This window comes from Dictyostelium purpureum (assembly GCF_000190715.1).
Source record: "Dictyostelium purpureum unplaced genomic scaffold DICPUscaffold_156, whole genome shotgun sequence".
In the NCBI taxonomy this organism is placed as follows: Eukaryota; Evosea; class Eumycetozoa; order Dictyosteliales; family Dictyosteliaceae; genus Dictyostelium; species Dictyostelium purpureum.
In genome coordinates, this window is record NW_003519493.1 from 48,578 (window position 1) to 66,881 (window position 18,304).

The 18,304-nt window shown below is 24.8% G+C and overlaps 7 protein-coding genes across 7 annotated transcripts; 3 read left to right on the top strand and 4 right to left on the bottom strand.

Moving 5' to 3' along the window:
* Positions 1–66: 66 nt before the first annotated feature.
* On the top strand, positions 67–333 carry DICPUDRAFT_153321 (uncharacterized protein; the record flags this gene model as incomplete). Its single annotated transcript, XM_003288953.1, has 1 exon — positions 67–333. One exon carries the CDS (start codon positions 67–69, stop codon positions 331–333), a length of 267 nt encoding a protein of 88 aa, XP_003289001.1.
* A 168-nt stretch (positions 334–501) lies between these two features.
* On the bottom strand, positions 502–1,969 carry DICPUDRAFT_153322 (uncharacterized protein; the record flags this gene model as incomplete). The annotated part of the gene is made up of 2 exons (XM_003288965.1): positions 502–1,292; positions 1,366–1,969. The coding sequence occupies 2 exons, from the start codon at positions 1,967–1,969 to the stop codon at positions 502–504; spliced, it is 1,395 nt and encodes a 464-aa protein (XP_003289013.1).
* Positions 1,970–2,601: 632 nt separating this feature from the next.
* DICPUDRAFT_79783 (uncharacterized protein) lies at positions 2,602–4,971 on the bottom strand (the record flags this gene model as incomplete). Its single annotated transcript, XM_003288966.1, has 1 exon — positions 2,602–4,971. One exon carries the CDS (start codon positions 4,969–4,971, stop codon positions 2,602–2,604), a length of 2,370 nt encoding a protein of 789 aa, XP_003289014.1.
* Positions 4,972–5,304: 333 nt separating this feature from the next.
* rab14 (uncharacterized protein) lies at positions 5,305–6,964 on the bottom strand. Its single transcript, XM_003288967.1, has 5 exons — positions 6,890–6,964; positions 6,579–6,680; positions 5,961–6,324; positions 5,820–5,888; positions 5,305–5,739 (listed from the first exon to the last, which is right to left on the bottom strand). Exons 2-5 carry the CDS (start codon positions 6,673–6,675, stop codon positions 5,631–5,633), a joined length of 639 nt encoding a protein of 212 aa, XP_003289015.1. The 5' UTR covers positions 6,676–6,680; positions 6,890–6,964; the 3' UTR covers positions 5,305–5,630.
* Positions 6,965–7,429: 465 nt separating this feature from the next.
* Positions 7,430–9,494, bottom strand: DICPUDRAFT_55816 (uncharacterized protein). The gene is made up of 3 exons (XM_003288968.1): positions 8,966–9,494; positions 8,573–8,897; positions 7,430–8,204 (listed from the first exon to the last, which is right to left on the bottom strand). Exons 1-3 carry the CDS (start codon positions 9,374–9,376, stop codon positions 7,522–7,524), a joined length of 1,419 nt encoding a protein of 472 aa, XP_003289016.1. The 5' UTR covers positions 9,377–9,494; the 3' UTR covers positions 7,430–7,521.
* Positions 9,495–9,839: 345 nt separating this feature from the next.
* On the top strand, positions 9,840–16,351 carry DICPUDRAFT_34947 (uncharacterized protein; the record flags this gene model as incomplete). Its single annotated transcript, XM_003288954.1, has 4 exons — positions 9,840–10,246; positions 10,365–15,521; positions 15,589–15,983; positions 16,062–16,351. 4 exons carry the CDS (start codon positions 9,840–9,842, stop codon positions 16,349–16,351), a joined length of 6,249 nt encoding a protein of 2,082 aa, XP_003289002.1.
* A 1,290-nt stretch (positions 16,352–17,641) lies between these two features.
* Positions 17,642–17,891, top strand: DICPUDRAFT_153328 (uncharacterized protein; the record flags this gene model as incomplete). Its single annotated transcript, XM_003288955.1, has 2 exons — positions 17,642–17,651; positions 17,731–17,891. The coding sequence occupies 2 exons, from the start codon at positions 17,642–17,644 to the stop codon at positions 17,889–17,891; spliced, it is 171 nt and encodes a 56-aa protein (XP_003289003.1).
* Between the last annotated feature and the right edge of the window lie 413 nt (positions 17,892–18,304).

Below are 18,304 nucleotides of genomic sequence, written 5' to 3' on the forward strand. Positions count from 1 at the left end.
AGTAGACCAATAGATAGCGAAAGACCAAGTAACCAACATTCAAAAAACTCATTAATAGCCATATCAATGAGCTACTTTTCTGATCACGTCTCAATTGACCCAGATTTCTCTGTTTTATTAGACTCTTCATCCGCTTCAAAAGATTCTCAAAACTCTATTTGTTCAAAGAAAAGCAATGGTTTATCTGCTGCTAAAATTGCCGGTATCATTATTGGTTCTATAGCTTTTGTAGCAATTGTGATTATATGCATTGTATATCACATACAAAAAACAAAAAAACAAAAATTATTTATTTCAAATATGAAATTAAAAATGGGCGATTTAAATAAATAAATAAACAAACATACAAATATACAAACAAAACAAATAAATAAATTAATTTAAATAAAACTATGGAGTTTTAAATAAATTTTATTGTTTAAATAAATTTTATATTTGTTATTAAAAAAATTTTAAATTCAATTCAATTAAAATTGAATATTAAATTATTGTTTTTTTTTTTTATTTGTTATTGGTTGGATTTGGAAGATTAAATAAAGTATTCATATCCAACTTCATAAATTGATTTTTGTAAGCTGGTGAAGGCATGGTTTTGTTTGGGAATGGGAAAGGAATGTTTGTGGAAGCAATTGAAACATAAATTACATTTTCGCTAAAATCATAGACTGCAGCGTGGAGATCACCAGTTTCCTCTTTACCAACTGTATCAATTAGAGTTGCTGCAGAAATTGAACCATAAGTTGAAATTAATTCATTTGCTAAACATGGATCATTTGAAGGTTGGGAGTGACGATCTACATAAACTATATTTTTAATAATTGGGTGATCTGGTGGTGATGGATCAAAACCGGGGAATGGGGTTTCGTCATCGAAAACCCTAACTGTGCTTGAAGAGTACTCTATGATATCTACTGTTGCACTTTCGTTTGAACCAACTCCAACATAGATTGCGCAGGTTTTTGGTGTATTGTAAATACGATTTAATGCTTCGATATTGTTATTATCATATTGTAAAATTTCTTTTAACATTAAAGTGAATGGAATGCCGTCGTGTGTGTAAGTGCCATTATATGTTAACCAAACTTTTTCACAAACACCAGTACGTTGACTGTAACCTGTAAGTGCTCCAACATATGACACCCAAGTTAAAATACTAAATGGTCCACCGTTACCTGTTTCTGGATGATAAACAATAAGTACTGGATGATTAACTAATGGGTTTTCAATACCCCAATCTAATGCTCTAACTTGAAGTAAACGACCATCTAAAGTTGCGTCGCCCCATGCACCAACTTATAATAAAATAGTAATGATTAATAATGTGAACTACTTATTGTTTGAAATTATGTGTATATTAATATTTACCTATACTGCAAGTTGCTTTTAATAACTCTGCAAATGAATGAATTCTTAATAAAGTTGTATAATCAACCTCAGCGCCATATGATATACCTTTTAATTCATCAAAGAATGATTGTGGAGTATATGGTTTGGTAGCTGAAGAAACATAATCCAAAGCAGCATTAACACCAAAGGTTTCAATAATATAAATTAAGAAAGCTGGTAATCTTTCTGCAAATTTGCTTTTGATAAATTGCTTTACGGCTACTTGAGCAAACTCCATAAATGATGGCAGTAAATCTTGAATTTGAGCCTTCAATAATTGACCATGGGCTTCACCCATTTCAAATGGTGTTCCATATAAATGTAAAATATATAATTGATTTGTGTTTGGACCTGTTTGATATAATACACCGTTACTAACTGATGCTACAAGTCTTTCTTTTTGTGTGTAAACTGTATGTGGATTTGGTACACCATAACAACCTTCTGAGTTGGTGCCTGAACTACTCTCACTACTACTTTGATCGAAACTATTTAATTGGTCATAATTGTTGTTGAATCCAAAAGTAATATATATATTATTTATTATTATTAAAAATAATAAAAATAAAAATTTGATTTTCATTCTTTTTTCTTTATTTACTAATATACATTAATTATTATAAATAAACAATAAAAAAAAAATTGTTTTGAGGGGTTTCTTTAACACAACATAAAATTTATTTTAAAATAAATTAATATATAAAAAAAGTTTATATGTGTGGTGATGATGTAAAAAATTGAAAATTTATGAAAAAAATTGAAGGTTTGTTTTTTTAAATTTTTACTTTTTTTATTAAATCTATTTATTTTTTAAAAAAAGAAAAAAAAATGATAAGAAAAAAAGATAATTATAAAAAAAAGGGTCGTGAAAATTTTTGGTGAATGCAAAAAAAAAAAAAAAATTAAAATAAAAAAAAATTAAAAAAAATCTTACAACAGGTCGAAAAAAAAAAAAAAAAAAAAAAAGATTTTTATAAATTTAATTAAATATATTTTGTCTGGTTTGGCACATTGTTTTTTTTTAGAAATTTCAATTACGAAAAAACCCATATAAAAAATTAATTCAATATTTGGACAATCATAATATAATTTAAATCAATTTATTTCGTCAAAGATTGAGATATATTCAGACTACTGCCGAAAAAAAAAAAAAGAAAATTTAAATAAAGTCTAAAAAAAAATATTAAAATAGTTTTGTTTGAACAAAATTTTGTTCTAATTAATAATTTTAATAATTTTATTCAAATAATTGAATAAATTAATATTAATTTTTGAATAATTTAGTAAAATATTTAAATCTGATAATTTAATCTGATTATTTGGATTATCTTCAAAATTCGGGTAGGATTGAACGACTGTATTATGAATTTTTTTGATATCTTTGTAATAATGGAATACCCAGGGATAATTATTATGCAAAAATTTAAAAATTTGGATTTGCCCAAAATAAGATGAAAACAATAGTAATTCATAAATTCGATTTTTATATTTTAGGTTTGAAAATTCGGTCGGAAAACAACTGGTCATTATACAGTTTAAAGTATTTGTGTCGCCTCTTCTTCCTATTTCAAATAGTGTTAATTTACAGTTTTTAATAAATAAAGATGGATTATTATAATCTCTAATTTCAAATGCATCATCTTGATTATCTTGAATTATATTTTTTGAATTTAAAATAAAATTTAAAATGTTGTATGATTGATATTTGAAATATAAAAATTTTTCTAAATTATTAAAATTATTTTGTGGATTTGGATGGGAAGGTGTTTTAAAAAATATATTTAAATAATTATTTAAATTGTTTTCTTCCATGTGAGTTATAAAATATTTGAATTCTTGATATGTTATTTCTAATAGGTTCGGATTCTGATCAAAAGGTTTCCAAATTTGACCAATATAGTTAAAATGTGTACAGAACTCTGTTAAATTTTCATAAAAAAATAAAACCAAATGGTCTTTATATGGCTTTTGAATTGTTGAAAGATCTAGCTGTTGAACCCTTTTTTTAAAATCATCGTAATAATTATTTTTGTAGTGGTTTAAAATAGTTAAATTGGTCTTTGATAATAAGTGTCCAAAATTAAAACTTTCTTTGGATATTTGTGTGAAACAAAAATCGAATAGTGAGGTATCTTCCTTTATATCTACAAAAACTTGATTGGTGAATTTGGTGTCGCAGCTATGCATGGCTTCTAATGCTTTCTTTATGGCCTGGGTGTCGTTGATACTGATTAGATAGGATAAGACCCTTCTTTGATATCTCCTATAGATTGTGGAGTTTTCAGAGCCATAATTGATAAGCTCTGATAAATATTTGGTGTATCGTATTTTTACTTTGATTGAGAACATGTCTGATCGTTGAAAAAATGATAAGAAATCATCAAATACTGAGCTGAATAATATGTTTTGAATTAATTTTGAATCTTTAAATACAAAGTTGTAGTATATGAAGCCGACCATGTATTTAGTACTGTTTAAAATATCGATAAAGGGAATAACCATTCTTAGTATTGATTCCAAGTCTTGAAGTCTCTTTGCACTTTTTAAATCAAAGTTCATTAGTTTAGTATCGAGCTGCTCTTGAGTAAATGGGATACCTTCTAAATACTCGATCGTTAGCCAAGTGTAGTCCTGCAGAAAGAAGAGTCTTGTAATTTCGCTCGGATACATTACATCAAAATCCCAATTATCTTGAGACTGTAGGTAGTCTTTTAAATGCTTTACATAATAGGCCAACGGTCTCTTGAGTAATGCCAGTGTGATACATGAATTGTATATCTCTCTTAATGTGCACTCTAATAGATTTGAGTTGTGCAAATACTGCAAATTGTCTAATTCAGCCGGGACCTTGAAATTTAAAACCTTAACCAAAAACAATGTTCTCTTATCGATAGATTCCGATTTGATTAGATCTACTCTTCTTTGATGAATGGTTTTTAAAAACACTTGTTGTTGGTTCGGTTTTATTAATAGCTTATTGTATATATATTCGCTGACTGTAAAAGATTCATTGATAATTGATTCTATAAAATGTTTTTCTTTAAATTTTAAAGAGCATTTTTTTTTTAATATTTTTAGGGCGCCAATGCAATCAAATTTGATAATATGTTTTAATGTTTCTTTAAGTTCCTCTTTACTCGAGATGAATATTTTGAAGTAACATTTAAATAATTTTTTATAAAATTTTAAATCATTATTTATTAATTTGAAAATTATATATTTGTTGTAGTTTTTATTTTTATTGTTATTATTACTATTAATAACCAAATTTGTAGCCATATAAACATCTTCTTCATTTATATCGTTAATTTGATTAGCACCATTATTTTGACCAATTTGTTGAATATTCTGTTCATTTTCATCCGATTTAAACTGATTTGTTTCAAATACCAAATACTCTTTATTTAAAACCTTCTTTTTTAATAAATCTAAATGCCCATGTTTGCACATCCATTCTACGGATACAATTTCGTCGATAAATAAACCTTGGTATTTTAATTCGTTTATTAGATATGAGTATATTTTCTTCTTTAAGGGTATATTTCTCCAAATTTTAAAAAATAATAGAGTATTTAAATTTGACATATCATATTTTTTACTATTTATTATTTATTATGAATAAAATACTATAAATTTATTTTATTTATGAATTTCTTTATATATACAAAAAAAAAAAAAAAAAGATAAAAAAAAAAAAAATCAAAAAAAATATAAAAAATTTAATGTTTTTTTGAAAAAATTAAAAAAAAAAAAAAAAAAGATTATAGTTTTTACATTTATTCATAGCTTTGGGCATAAAATCAATGATTTATAATAATGAATTTGATCGAAACATTTTTTACAAAAAAAAAAAAAAAAAAAATACAAAACAATTAATAAATGTGAATATAAATGGAAATATGTATATCGTTTTTTTATTAAAAATGCAACAGCGCTAAAATCTATCTTTTTTTTTTTATTTGTATTTTTTATTTGTATTTTTTATTTTTTAATTTTTTTAAAAAAAAGATTTATTTAATAATAGCATGAGTATTATAATATTTTGTATTTTATATTTTATGTATAATATAGATGGTAAAGTTTTCTTTTAAAGTGATAATTTTATAAATGTGAAAAAAAAAAAAAATTTTGATTTTAAAAATTTAATATTTAGAATTGGTTAGTTTGTTTGAGTTTGTGTTTGTTTGAGTGTTGTGTTTTTAAAAGTATATAAATATTTGATTAGTGTAATTTAAAGTTTTTTTTTAGCAAGAGCAATTACTTTGGCTTTGACCAGCGGCACCTTGGTTAGGATTAGCAGTATTATTAGTTGCATTACTCTTAGTAACACCACCATCTGGGATTAAATCAACACTAAAAAATTAAACAAAAGATTAGAATTAAATTAAAAAAAAAAAAAAAAATACTAATATTCAAATCTATGCAATACTTACTTTCCTTCTTGGACACTTTGGAAAATTAATTTAGCAGTTTTTAAGAAAGCTTCTTCAACATTTTCACCACTATATAAATTATTAAGTGTTTGTTAATAAACTAGTTAAAAAACAAAATCTATGTAATATAAAGTTACTTACGTTTTAGCACTAGATTCGACAAAAATTAAACCATTTTGTTTAGCAAATGCAGAAGCTTCTTCAAAAGTAACATCTCTTTGGCCATCAAGATCTTTTTTATTACCGATTAACATGATAACTGTATTTGGGTTGGTAAGATTTCTAGCGTCGGTTAGCCAAGTGGTTAAGTGGTTATAAGTGATTCTTCTTGTAATATCATACACTAATAAAGCACCTGCAGCACCTCTATAATATGATCTAGTAACTGCTCTGAATCTTTCTTGACCAGCAGTATCCCAAATTTGTAATTTAATCTTTTTATTATTTACATCGACAATTCTAGTACCAAATTCAACACCAATAGTGTGTGGTGAATCAGGAACGACTGAATATTAATAAAATTGTATTATCATAAATTATTATCCATAGTTGATGTTATTTGTATTGTTGATTAATTATTTATTAAAATTTTCATTCGTTTGTTTTTTTAAATTTATTTAATTAATTTGTTTAATTTGTTTAATTTGAAATTTTGTAATATATATAAAAAGAAAGAAAAGATAGTTAGTTAGATAAAAATTCGTATTTATTACTATTCTACTAAATATATTTAATGCTATATGCGTGTTATAACCTTACATTTATTTTCTGTGAATTGATGAAGGAGACATGATTTACCTACACCCATATCACCAATAATGATGTATTTAAATATATATTCATATGGAAATGACATTTCTGTTTATTTGTTTATATTTTTGATTGATTTATATTATATAGAGGTAAAAAAAAAAGTGAAATAAAAATTAAAAAAAAAAGTTAATATGAAATCTTATAAAAAAAAAAAAAAAAAAAAAAAAAAAATTTTCTATTTATTATATTCGGTTTGTATTTTGAACCTAAAAATATTAATAAATTAAAAAGAAAAAATATGTATATATTTTACCTTGGTGGTTATTAAAAATTATATAAATTATTTTGCAAAATAAAAAAATAAAGAAAAAAAAATTATATTAAAAAAATTGAAAAAAAAAAATTTAAAAAAATTTTTTAAAAAAAAAATAAAAAAAAGAAAAAAAATAAAATTTTTTAAAAATTAAAAAAAAATAAAAAAATATTATGTGTGTGAATTATTCTATTAATTTAAATAATTAAAAAAAAGAAAGAATATGTGTTGAAAGTATGATTGTGATGGATAGAAGATAAAATTAATTTTTCGATTTAAATTATGAAGAAATAAAAATAAAAAAATAAAAAAATAAAAAAATAAATAAAAATATAAATATAAAATAAATTAAAAAAAAAAAAAAAAAAAAAAAAAAAAAAAAGAAATCATAAACTTTTTTATTTCAAATAAATGTTTTAATTTAAAAATTTTTGAAAAAAAAAATAAAAAAAATAAAAAAACAAAACTTTCACTGGGTGCTACGTGAGCGATAGTGTGGTGTGGTGTGGTGTGTGGTTGTTACGTTATATGTTTATGGAGAGTTATATTTTATATAAATTAATTAATTATTTCTTTTTTTAGTTTTGTTATATTTTATATTTTATATTTTATACTTTTTTTTTTTCATTTTTTTATTTAGAGTGTTGGATTTGATGAAATTTTGAATACTTTAAAATCAAAATTATCAGGAGCTTTCTTTGCAATATCACCCATAATCGATTTTTTCTTTTCGTTTGATTTGTCGCTTGCTAATTCGTAAAGAGAACAGATATTAAAGATTAAAGTTTCGTCAATTGATTTTTCACGGTCGTTTTGAAGAACTTTTTCTAATTCTGTAATAGAGCCACCCAAATCGCAGGTATAGAGCATTGAGATACATTTGTTATTGATTGCTGGGATGTTTAGCGGATCGATTTTGGATATTTTTTCAAAATACTCGATGGCCAAAGGATATTGGTCCGAAGATACTGCCAAAAAGCCAAAATTCATATATGATAAAATCAAAAGGTTATGATTTCCGTTGGTGGTGTCATTGGTGGCAATATCGATATTGTAGATTTGATTGATTAAATTAAATATTTTTTCAGCATCTTTGATATTTCCCATTTGTAAATGAATTCTGCCAAGTGCTGAAAGTATATATGGATCAGCTTGATATCTTTGAATTAGATCCTCTAATATCTTTGCAGCCAATAAAAAGTCTCTGTTCTTTTGAATAATAAATGTTACAATTGAAAATACAATACGTCTTTCTCTTTGTTTCCAAATTAAAAGTTGTTCGAATAATGATGATGGGTTGGTTTCGAATATTTCATCGACTGAAAAATTTGAAATTGGTAATGGTGTATTGGGTGTTGTTGCAGTGTTATTATTACTATTATTGGTATTGCTGGTGTTGCTGTTATTGGTGGGGTCTTGGCTATTGATTGGGCTTTGAATACCAATACTTTCATTTCTTGGTGATATTAGTGATGATGTTGTATTTTCTAATTGTGATAAATAAATATTTTGATTCTTTGATAAGTCATCTGTGCTGCTTTCATTATTTAAATTTTTATTTTTAATAATTTCATTAATATTTAAAATTTCCCTAAGTAAATAATAATAATTAAAAAAAATTAGTATAAAAGCACTAGTATTGGTGTTATGGATATATATTGTATAGAATAATTAACTTACTTTTTACAAATTGATAATAATCCATAAAGTGAATCTAGTTGGAATTTTTCGGTATTTAAATGGCATGCTAATTCAGCTTTGATAATTCTCATTGAGAATGGTACCATTGTGCCTCTCTTGCCAGGGAATAAATGAGGATAGGATTCATAACAGTTGATTAAATCCCTAATATCTCCAATACCTTTAATTTCACCATCAGCAATATTATATGATCTCATTTTAACATGTGCAATAATTCTACATAGTTTATATTGTAAAATGCTTTGTGGGTTGTTTGTACTTGCAATACATAAATCTGCTACTTTAAAAACATTATTCCAATTTCCAATTTTCTATAGATATAAAAAAAAACAAATTTAGTAAATCATTTTATAAAATTGGAGGGTTTTTTTTTACATACAATGAGACGCTTTAAAGTATTGTCGTCACCAGTAAGGGAGGCAGCGCTAGAATGTACTGGGTTTGAGAAATAGGATGGTGGTTGTTGTGAATAGTTTGGTTGTTGGAGGTTGGATGCACTGTTAAATGATGATGAGTCTAATGTTGGTCCAGATGATTTGAATGAAGTTGATGATACCCCTAGTTGCTGTGTTGTTGATAAATTAGTTGATGAAGTTGATCTTGCCAAATTATTTGCACTATTATTAAAACTAGTTTGTTGGAAATTATATTGACCTATAGCTGGACTAGTCGAACCACTATGGTTGTTGTTGTTATTAGTGTTGCTATAGTTGTTGTTGCTATTATTATTGTTATTGCTATTATTTGTATCGTGTAGTGGTGAATAGGTTGTTTGTGGTGTGCCTGACATAGTTAAGCTTTTATGTGTATAATAGTATTATACCTTAAAATATATGAGTTGTAATGGATGTTAAAATACCTTATATATCGATATTTTATTAAAAATAAATAATGTACATGTGTTGTTGTGTTATGATGTGTTAAATAAAAATAATTTAAAAAAAATAATTAAAAAATAAAAAAAAAATCTTTTTTTTTTTTTTTTTAATTTTTTTACTTTTTTTATTTTTTTTTAAAATTTTTTTTTTTATTTTCATATTTCAAAATAAATATACTTTTTTTATTTATTTATTTAAATAAATAAATTAATTTGAGTTTTTTTTTTTTTTTTTATATTAATAGTATATTTATATATATAATTTAGTTATTGTTTATTATAATATACGAAAAATATTTTTTTTTTTTTTTTTTTTTTTATTTATTTATTTTTTAATATAAAAAATTAATTTAAAAAAAATTTACTATATAAAATCATGTCAAGTTTATTAAAGGCATCACAGCAACAAATACAACAACAGGGGGAAGTTCATGAAAAAGAGTTGGAATTAATAGAGCAGTATTTTGGGTCATTACAAAAAGCAGTAAATGATGGTATTAAATTAAACAATGTTGTAAATAAATTCGATATAGTTTGTAATATTGTACCCCTATTCGACACCCTCAATAAACAAGAGGTGGATTCAATCACACTAAAATGGTTGAATTTGCTCGTAAGCTGTTTGTCACAAGGCACTGGTGGTCCTGCATTCTCGTTAGTGATTGGTAATCTTATTAGCAAACTATTTGATCGTTCTCCAACAGGCAGCAAATCATCCACAACCATTGTTAAAAACTTAATAACACAGTTACAAGCCAAACAAATTACATCACAGTTAAAAATGTAAAGTATTAAATAATAATGATATATTAATAAAATAATAATTATATTAATATGTTTTATATATTTTTTTTAAATTTAGTTCAATTATGGATGTATTATCAATTATATTTAAAAATAGTAAAACTTTAGCAATAGTTTATATACAAGAGATTATAACATTATTATCAAAGATGGTCAAATCTTCAAGTGATACATTTAATTTTAAAGCATCATGTATGAGATGCATTTTTAGCTGTTTAGAAACGGTTGGATTCACTAGGGGATCAATTCATGTCGATACTTTTAAATTAATTAAAACCATATATCCACCATCAAATACCACCATCCCAGTTGGATCTACTATGAGCCAATTGATAGATTTCAAATGTGAATGTTTAAATGCAATTATACCAATTGTAAAGTATTATAATCAAACCGATAATAAATTAATGGGATTCGACGATAAAATTATAGTATTCCTTGGTAAACATCTTGATGAAGATAATTTGAAGCTTCGTAACAAGTTATCGGAGGTTTTAGGCAACACATTTTCATCATTATATTTCAAAGAAACAAGCCAACAATTATTACCAGGTCAAATTCCACAACCAAATCAACAAACACCATCATCATTGTCAATTAATCAGCAACCAGTTCAACCAAATTCACCAAATACACAATCACAAAATATAAACTTAACTAAAAAATGGTCTATTGACAATTGTTTGAATCAATTAAATAATCTATTGGTAGCAGCGATCAAAAAGGAAGTTAGAACCAATATTAGTATGGCTTACAGCAAATTTTTAAGAGAATTAAATTTAACTGATATTGAACCTCTTATCGAGCCAATCATTTCAACAATATTTAAAATTCTGTCAACACCATACAACAAGTTTATTGGAAATCTTTCAAATCAAGCTCAGAACATTGTTTTGGCAACCCCACAAATCACAAATGAGCAAATTCAATTTGTATCATGTGTCTCATATATTTTAAGAACTGGCTTGGGTGAAAAGCTTTCTGAATTAGGTCAACAAAAATTATTACGTCACTTGTTAACCCTATCTACAAATGGTATTAAAATTCAGCAAACTGCCGCCACTGTTCAGCAACCAAATCAACCAAATCAATTAAATCAATCAAATTCAAATTTTACAGTTTTAAATTTTCAAAATTCAATCGTTACAATCGATAATAATAATTTAAATGAATTAATATTATATTGCTCATTAAAAGAATGTTGTTTATTAATTAATGAGTTGGGTGAAGGTGGTTTAAATAATATAGTCGAGGATTTTTCAAGTCAATTAATTGGTATGTTTAGTGATCGTAATCAAAGCACTAGATTGTGGTCTGCAATTTGCATTAGATCTTTAGCAACTCATCTCCCAAAAAATATATCACAGTTTTTAACCGAATGTCTCGGTAATTTAAATAGTTTAATTGGTGAAATCGATAAATTATCTCTTCAGCCAGATTCATTGAAACGTATTATGAACTCTCTCAAAGGTAATTCACAAGGTTGTGCCGCTTTGCTTGCTACCGTTAAAACTACTGAATTGGGTGTACCAGCAACATTATTAAACCAAATTACAAAGATTTCATCATCATTACTTTCAAATCCAGATTTTCTCAATCCCTCAATTACTTTAGCACGTTTAGAAGCAGGTTGGACTATTATGAATTCATTAATCAAATTCATGGGTCCCACTTTTGTAGATTCAATACTCTCAAATCTTTTTGTATTTTGGAAGAGTTGTTTTAATATTAGTACTGTACATCCCACAAGCGAACGTGATATTGTAATTTTTGCCCGTACTCGTGCTGATGCTCTCATTCCACTTCATAGTCTTATAGTATACAATAGTAAGCTATTGAATAGCAAAGTAGTTGCATCTATTGTAAACTTTTTGGGTAATACCTTAAAGACAGTTTCAGAGTTACCTGCCATCTCAACATCATTCCAGCCATCAACCAATGAATTGACACAGTTACTAGAGTTTTATTTAATTAAAACATTTTTAGCATTACCAGCTCAATCATACGCTTCGCATCATACAACTTTAATGACAATTGTAACTTCATTAATTTTAGACGGTCCACAAAATTCAATGTTTCCATCATTGTTGCATCATGATGACGAGGATATTTTATTACCAGATTTAAATTCAGCTTTTTACCAATTTGAATTAAACTATCAAATACCATTTTCAAGCCAAGATTCCTCAATTGCATCATTCACAACAATTAATGATTGTTTTTCACACGGTATGACCCAGTTTTTAGATATACGTGTTGTTAATAGTGCAACTGAATTGTTCTCTTGCTTATTCATATCCCAACCAGATCGTCATAGAACTCAATTAATTGACCATCTTTCAACTTGCATCAAAGATGTCGGTGTAGCCTCTCCTCAAAGAAATATTATGGTTGTAAATTCGCTCACAGCAATCCTCTTTATTTTAAAATCAATGTCTCATAATAATCAAAGATTTGGTAAAAGTGAAATTGTTGCAACATTACAAAGATTCGTTCAAAAATATTTTGGTGAAACCAATCCATTACTTCGTCGTATTTCATCAGAATGCTTAGGCTTGTTATGCCGTATTGAAGGTGATAATGTTACATCAGCAATCATAAAGTCACTAACCGAAATTATTCGTAAACCAGCTAAAGATGTCGCTACCTCAGTTAGAGCAGGTTCTGCTTTTGTATTTGGTTGCATCCAAAGATCAGTTGGTGGTATGATGTCACAAAAATATTTACCAACAACCATCGCAAATTTACATGTATTGGCTCAAGATTTAACCTCAACAGACGTTAGCCACCATGCACTACACTCACTTTTTATAACGATTCAAACCAGTGGTTTCGATTTCACATCATTTGCAGCACCCACTTTAATGTTAATTCAGTCATTATTGATCATTGAAAATCCACCATATTATTTATTGGGTCGTATCGTAAATTCAATTGTTGTAGCATTAGGTCCAGAGTTAGAAACTAGTAAAGATATTATGAACAAATGTACAAGTACTTGTAATATCATTGAAAAGAGTGAAGATCCATTAATTAGAGCAGAGTCCATTTATTTTAATCAAAAGCTTATAATGTTTGCTCCAAATACAATTAATACTGTAACATTAATTCCATCATTAATTTCGCAATTAAAGAGTCCATATCTTTTAATTAGAGTCGCCTCTGTAACATGCTTACGTCAATTAATTCAAAAACGTTCCAATTTCGAAATGAATGTACCTTTGTGCGAAACAATTTTCATGATGATGGACACCGAAAGAGATTACCAACTCCAAAAAGAATTAAAATTATTATTATTCACATTAATCGATACAATCGCTCCAAATAATTCAACAAGTATCTGGTTAAAGATCTGTATGGGTATAATTTTATCTTCAAAACAACAAGATGATGATTTAAATAATAGTGGTGCTAAACAACAACAACAACAGCAACAATCAAAAAAACAAGAACAGGTTAATGATCAAGAAGAGGATGAGGATGAGTTGGATCAAAAGGTAGTTATTGAAGCATCAGAAAAGAAAATTGAATATGTTCATCGTTGGTTTACAAAAATTTCAGCATTAGAGTGTGTCAGAAGAGTTATATCAGTCGTAAAAAATAAACCAGAGCATTTCAATATGGTATTAGCATCAAAATTACCAAATAAGAATGACTGTTTAGTTTACCATCTCCATGATTTAGTTTCAATTTCCTACAAGGCCGCTACTTCACAAATTGACTCTATGAGACCAGTTGGTATATTATTATTAAAAGATATTTTAGATGGATTCTCAAAATCTATTGATCCAGATTACGAAGGTCATTTATTATTAGAACTTTATCAAGCCCAAATCATGTCTGCATTAAGACCAGCATTTGCTCCAGGTGCCCTTCCAACACAATTATCGAATGCATGTACAGTATTTGTTAGTTTTATTGATAGTGCTGTATACTATGATAGTGTCGCAATTAAAAAAGCTACAGCATTACTTTCAACTCAAGTTAAAGATTTAAGAAATTTAAATTTCCCAATTTATAATGAAAAGACCACCACTTTAGTACAGGTTTCAATATTAAAATGTTTTGCACAACTCTATTTGTTATGCTTAAAAGATCAATCACTTTATTCCATCTTATCAAATGTTATCAATCCATTATTAATTTACCTCAGAGTTCACTGGTTAACATTCCTCAAAGAGTATTCATTATTATCAAACTATTCGCCACAAGTCTACCCACTCTATAAACCAATCTTTTTCTCACCTTTAACCTATCAAGATAGTATTGAATACTTTAGAGACGCCTACCCATCCATTATCAAAGCATTATCATATTTAATCCATACACCCTATTGGTTAATCGGTAGACAAAATAATGAAGATTCTTCAATTAGCTCATCCACTTCATTAAAGAAACAAAACCTAAATCTAACCAATGAAGATAAAGAATTCTTAAGTGAAACTAAATCATTCGATGATTTTTATTTAATTTGGGGATTGTTATTGTTACCAATGGAAAGATATTTAGAAGAGTCAGTCGATATCAACTTTAATCAAGCTAATATTTCAACATCCTTAGAAACCTTATCAATTCTATTCCAATTTAACAGTGGTGAAAATGCAACAGCAAGTAATGTTTTAACATCAAATAATATAACTTTTGATATGATAAAGCAAGATAAATTTAAAGAATTTTGTCAAATTTTATTAAGAATTAATTCATTCCAAAACGATAGTATACAACTATTAATTATAGAAATAATTAATAATTTATATTTGAATTTTGGTAAAGATATAGAAAAACAAATCAAACAACAAATTGAATCAGATAGTCCAAATAACAGCGATAATAATTTATTTGATTTGGTTTTAAAAATTTTATTAAAACCAATAGATTTATTAGAATTTAAAGGTTGCAAGTATCAAGATCAACTATCAGCACCACCATCAAAACAAAGTAGTGAAGGTAATGAAATTGATTTTAATGAATTAAAATGTCAATATTTTAATAAGTTAATTCAATTTTATTTACTTTTAATTAAGTCAAATATAGTTCAAACTCAAGAACAATATGAAAAGTATTTACCAGTCTTTATTTGTACAATTATTAAAAGTTTATCCTATTCAAATGATACTCAATTAATTACTTCATCCATTCAATTATTTAACCAACTAATCAAAATTAAAAATCAATTTGACGATACTTTCAAATGTAAATTTAATAATATTTTATTAATAGTTTTTTCAAATTTAATTAATATTTTAAATCATAAGTAAGTATTATAATTATTATTCCGCCATATTATTAAACATAATTTATTAATTTTTTTTTTTTTTTAGTAATGAAACAAAACAAGGTTGTTTATTATTATTGCCAATAGTTTTAAGTAATTCAGAAATGATTTCTATTGAAATGTTTGAAAATTCAATCGAATTTTTTAAATCTGTACTAGTATCAAAAGAAAATAAATTAAAAGATAAAGTTTATATTCTTCAAATTATAAGAAATGTTATAAATTCAGGTTCTCAGCAACAACAAGATAGCCAGATATACCAATTTTCAACTCTATTATTAAAGAGCCTCTTATTAGAATTATTTAATAATTTAATTTTCCCATCTCCGGTCGTATCAAATGATAAAAATCAAATTTTATTAAAAAATGAAGAAATAGAATTAAATAATGAAATTATTAAAATTCTAATTTTATCTTTATCATTTTCAACAGATTTTAGTAGTAAGTATTTTATTTTATTAAATACAAATGGGTTTTTAATTTTTTATTAATTTTTTAATTTTTTTTTTTTATTTTAAGAAATTAATTTATTTTATATAGTAATCTCAAGTTTAATTTCTTTCTTACAACCAAATTCTACAAACCAAACATCACTACATACAGCTTGTTTACAAATTTTATTAAATTTTGCTTCCACCCAACAACAAAACTTTAAAGAGGTTGTTTCAAAATTACCAATCGAACTTAAGCAACAATTAGAGCAATCAATTAGACAAAATATAGAATCTGCTGCTAAAAAGGAAATTAAAGTCGCTCCAAAAGAACAAATTAAATTAAACTTTGATTTTTCAAAATCAATTAAAGAATAAATAAAATAAAACAAATAAATAATATTTTTTTATATCTAAAAAATAATACCAATATTAATGAATACCTCATCTTTAGTTAGTTTCTTTACATGAGTTTAAAGTTATTAATTTAAAATAAATAAATAATCAAATAAATAAATTTAAATTTATTTTTTTAATGAAATTTTTTTTTTTTATAATGATATTGTTAAAGCGGTTCAAGTTTTCCCACACATTTGTTATATCAAAATTTAATGCGAAAAAAAATTTGGTTGGTTTTTTGTTATTCCAAATTTGCGCAAACTTGGTTGGCTCTTATAATAATAAATTTTTTTTTGTTATGATAAAAATTTTTTTTTTTATAATTAATTAAACCAATTTAAAAAAATAATTAAAAATATAAAAAAAATTAAACCCCTACACACCAAAAAATTTTAAATTTAAAAATTACTTTAATAATAAAGAATTTACTTTGTGTTAAGGAATTTAAACTGGTGAAGTCACAAATATTATTTATCATTTTAACCTACTTTTTGATTCAATTTTTGAATCAAATTGAGTTTTAGCTTATTGTGTTATTCAACATTTTAATTGAGTATTTTTTTTTTAATCGATTAAATAAAAAAAATCAAAATCAAAACAATTTCATTAAAACAAAAAATAATTTTCAGTTAGTAAATAAAAAAATATAATTTGAATTCTTTATAATTTAAATTGATTTCTATAATTTTTATTAAAATAGATAATATTTCCATATATGCTAAAAATTAAATAATACCAATTATAAATAAGTATTGCAATGAGTAATAGTTTTAAAAATCAAAATAATTGCTATAATTTTTGAAAATATTTAAATTCTATAAATTTCATCTCTTTGATTAATAATATTAAAAAAATATGTCAATTTCTGAAATCTTTTCAATATCGTAGTTGAATTGTTCGTTTATTATGATGGATTGAATAATGAAAACAGATAAAATTAATTGTTGGGTAAAATTAATTGTTAAACCCCACCACACTAAAAAAATATTTTTACACATAAAAAATTACTTTGTAAATAAAGAAATTAGTGTGTGTTTAAAAATAATAAGTGTAAGCCAAATTTTGTGAAGATACAAAAATAGTTTTCACATTTAGTTTTTGAATCAATTATTGAATCAAAATCTATTTTTACCAACTGATATCAACTTTTTTATTGAGTTGATTCAAAAAACTATTTAAATGAAATGAAATTTATTTTTATTACATCAATAAGTTAAAAACCTTCAAATAAAAACAAATTTAATAAAACTATAAAACTATATTAAAAAAATGATCTTCAGTAAGTTAATATTACTTTTACTATAAAATTAATTTTAAAATAAAAAACATTTATTAATAATATTATTTTTTAATTATAGAAAATATTTCAAATATGTTCTCTGCTGTTAATAACAATAATAAATATAATAACAAAAATAATAATTTTATTAATATATCAAAAAACACTGATTATACAATAAATATTAAAATGGATCGTGGAAATCCTAAATATACTCCAGTACAACCAAATAATATATAAAAAAAACTGTTGCGGCATTATTTGTTTGGAAGAAACCCATATCTTTGCAAATAATGGCTCACCAAAAAAAATAAAACCAAACGAATTAAATATAAATAAAATTATTCATTTTTTTTTAAATAATACAATTTTAATTTATTTTTTATTTTAAAACTATAATAATAAATAAAAAATTTAGTGTTAATTAGTGGGAATTATTATAATTTCTTTATTATATTTAATTAAATTTTATTTTTTATCCTATATTCTAAAAAAATTTTAAGGCTCAATATAAAGTTTTTCCAATTTATTTTTCATTAAATTCAAGCTAGCAGTCCAAAGTAAGTTGTATAGGAATTCTATATAATTTTTTTTTTTATATTGTTATTGTTTATTTTTAATTTCTATTTTTTTAGTTGATTTAATAATCATTT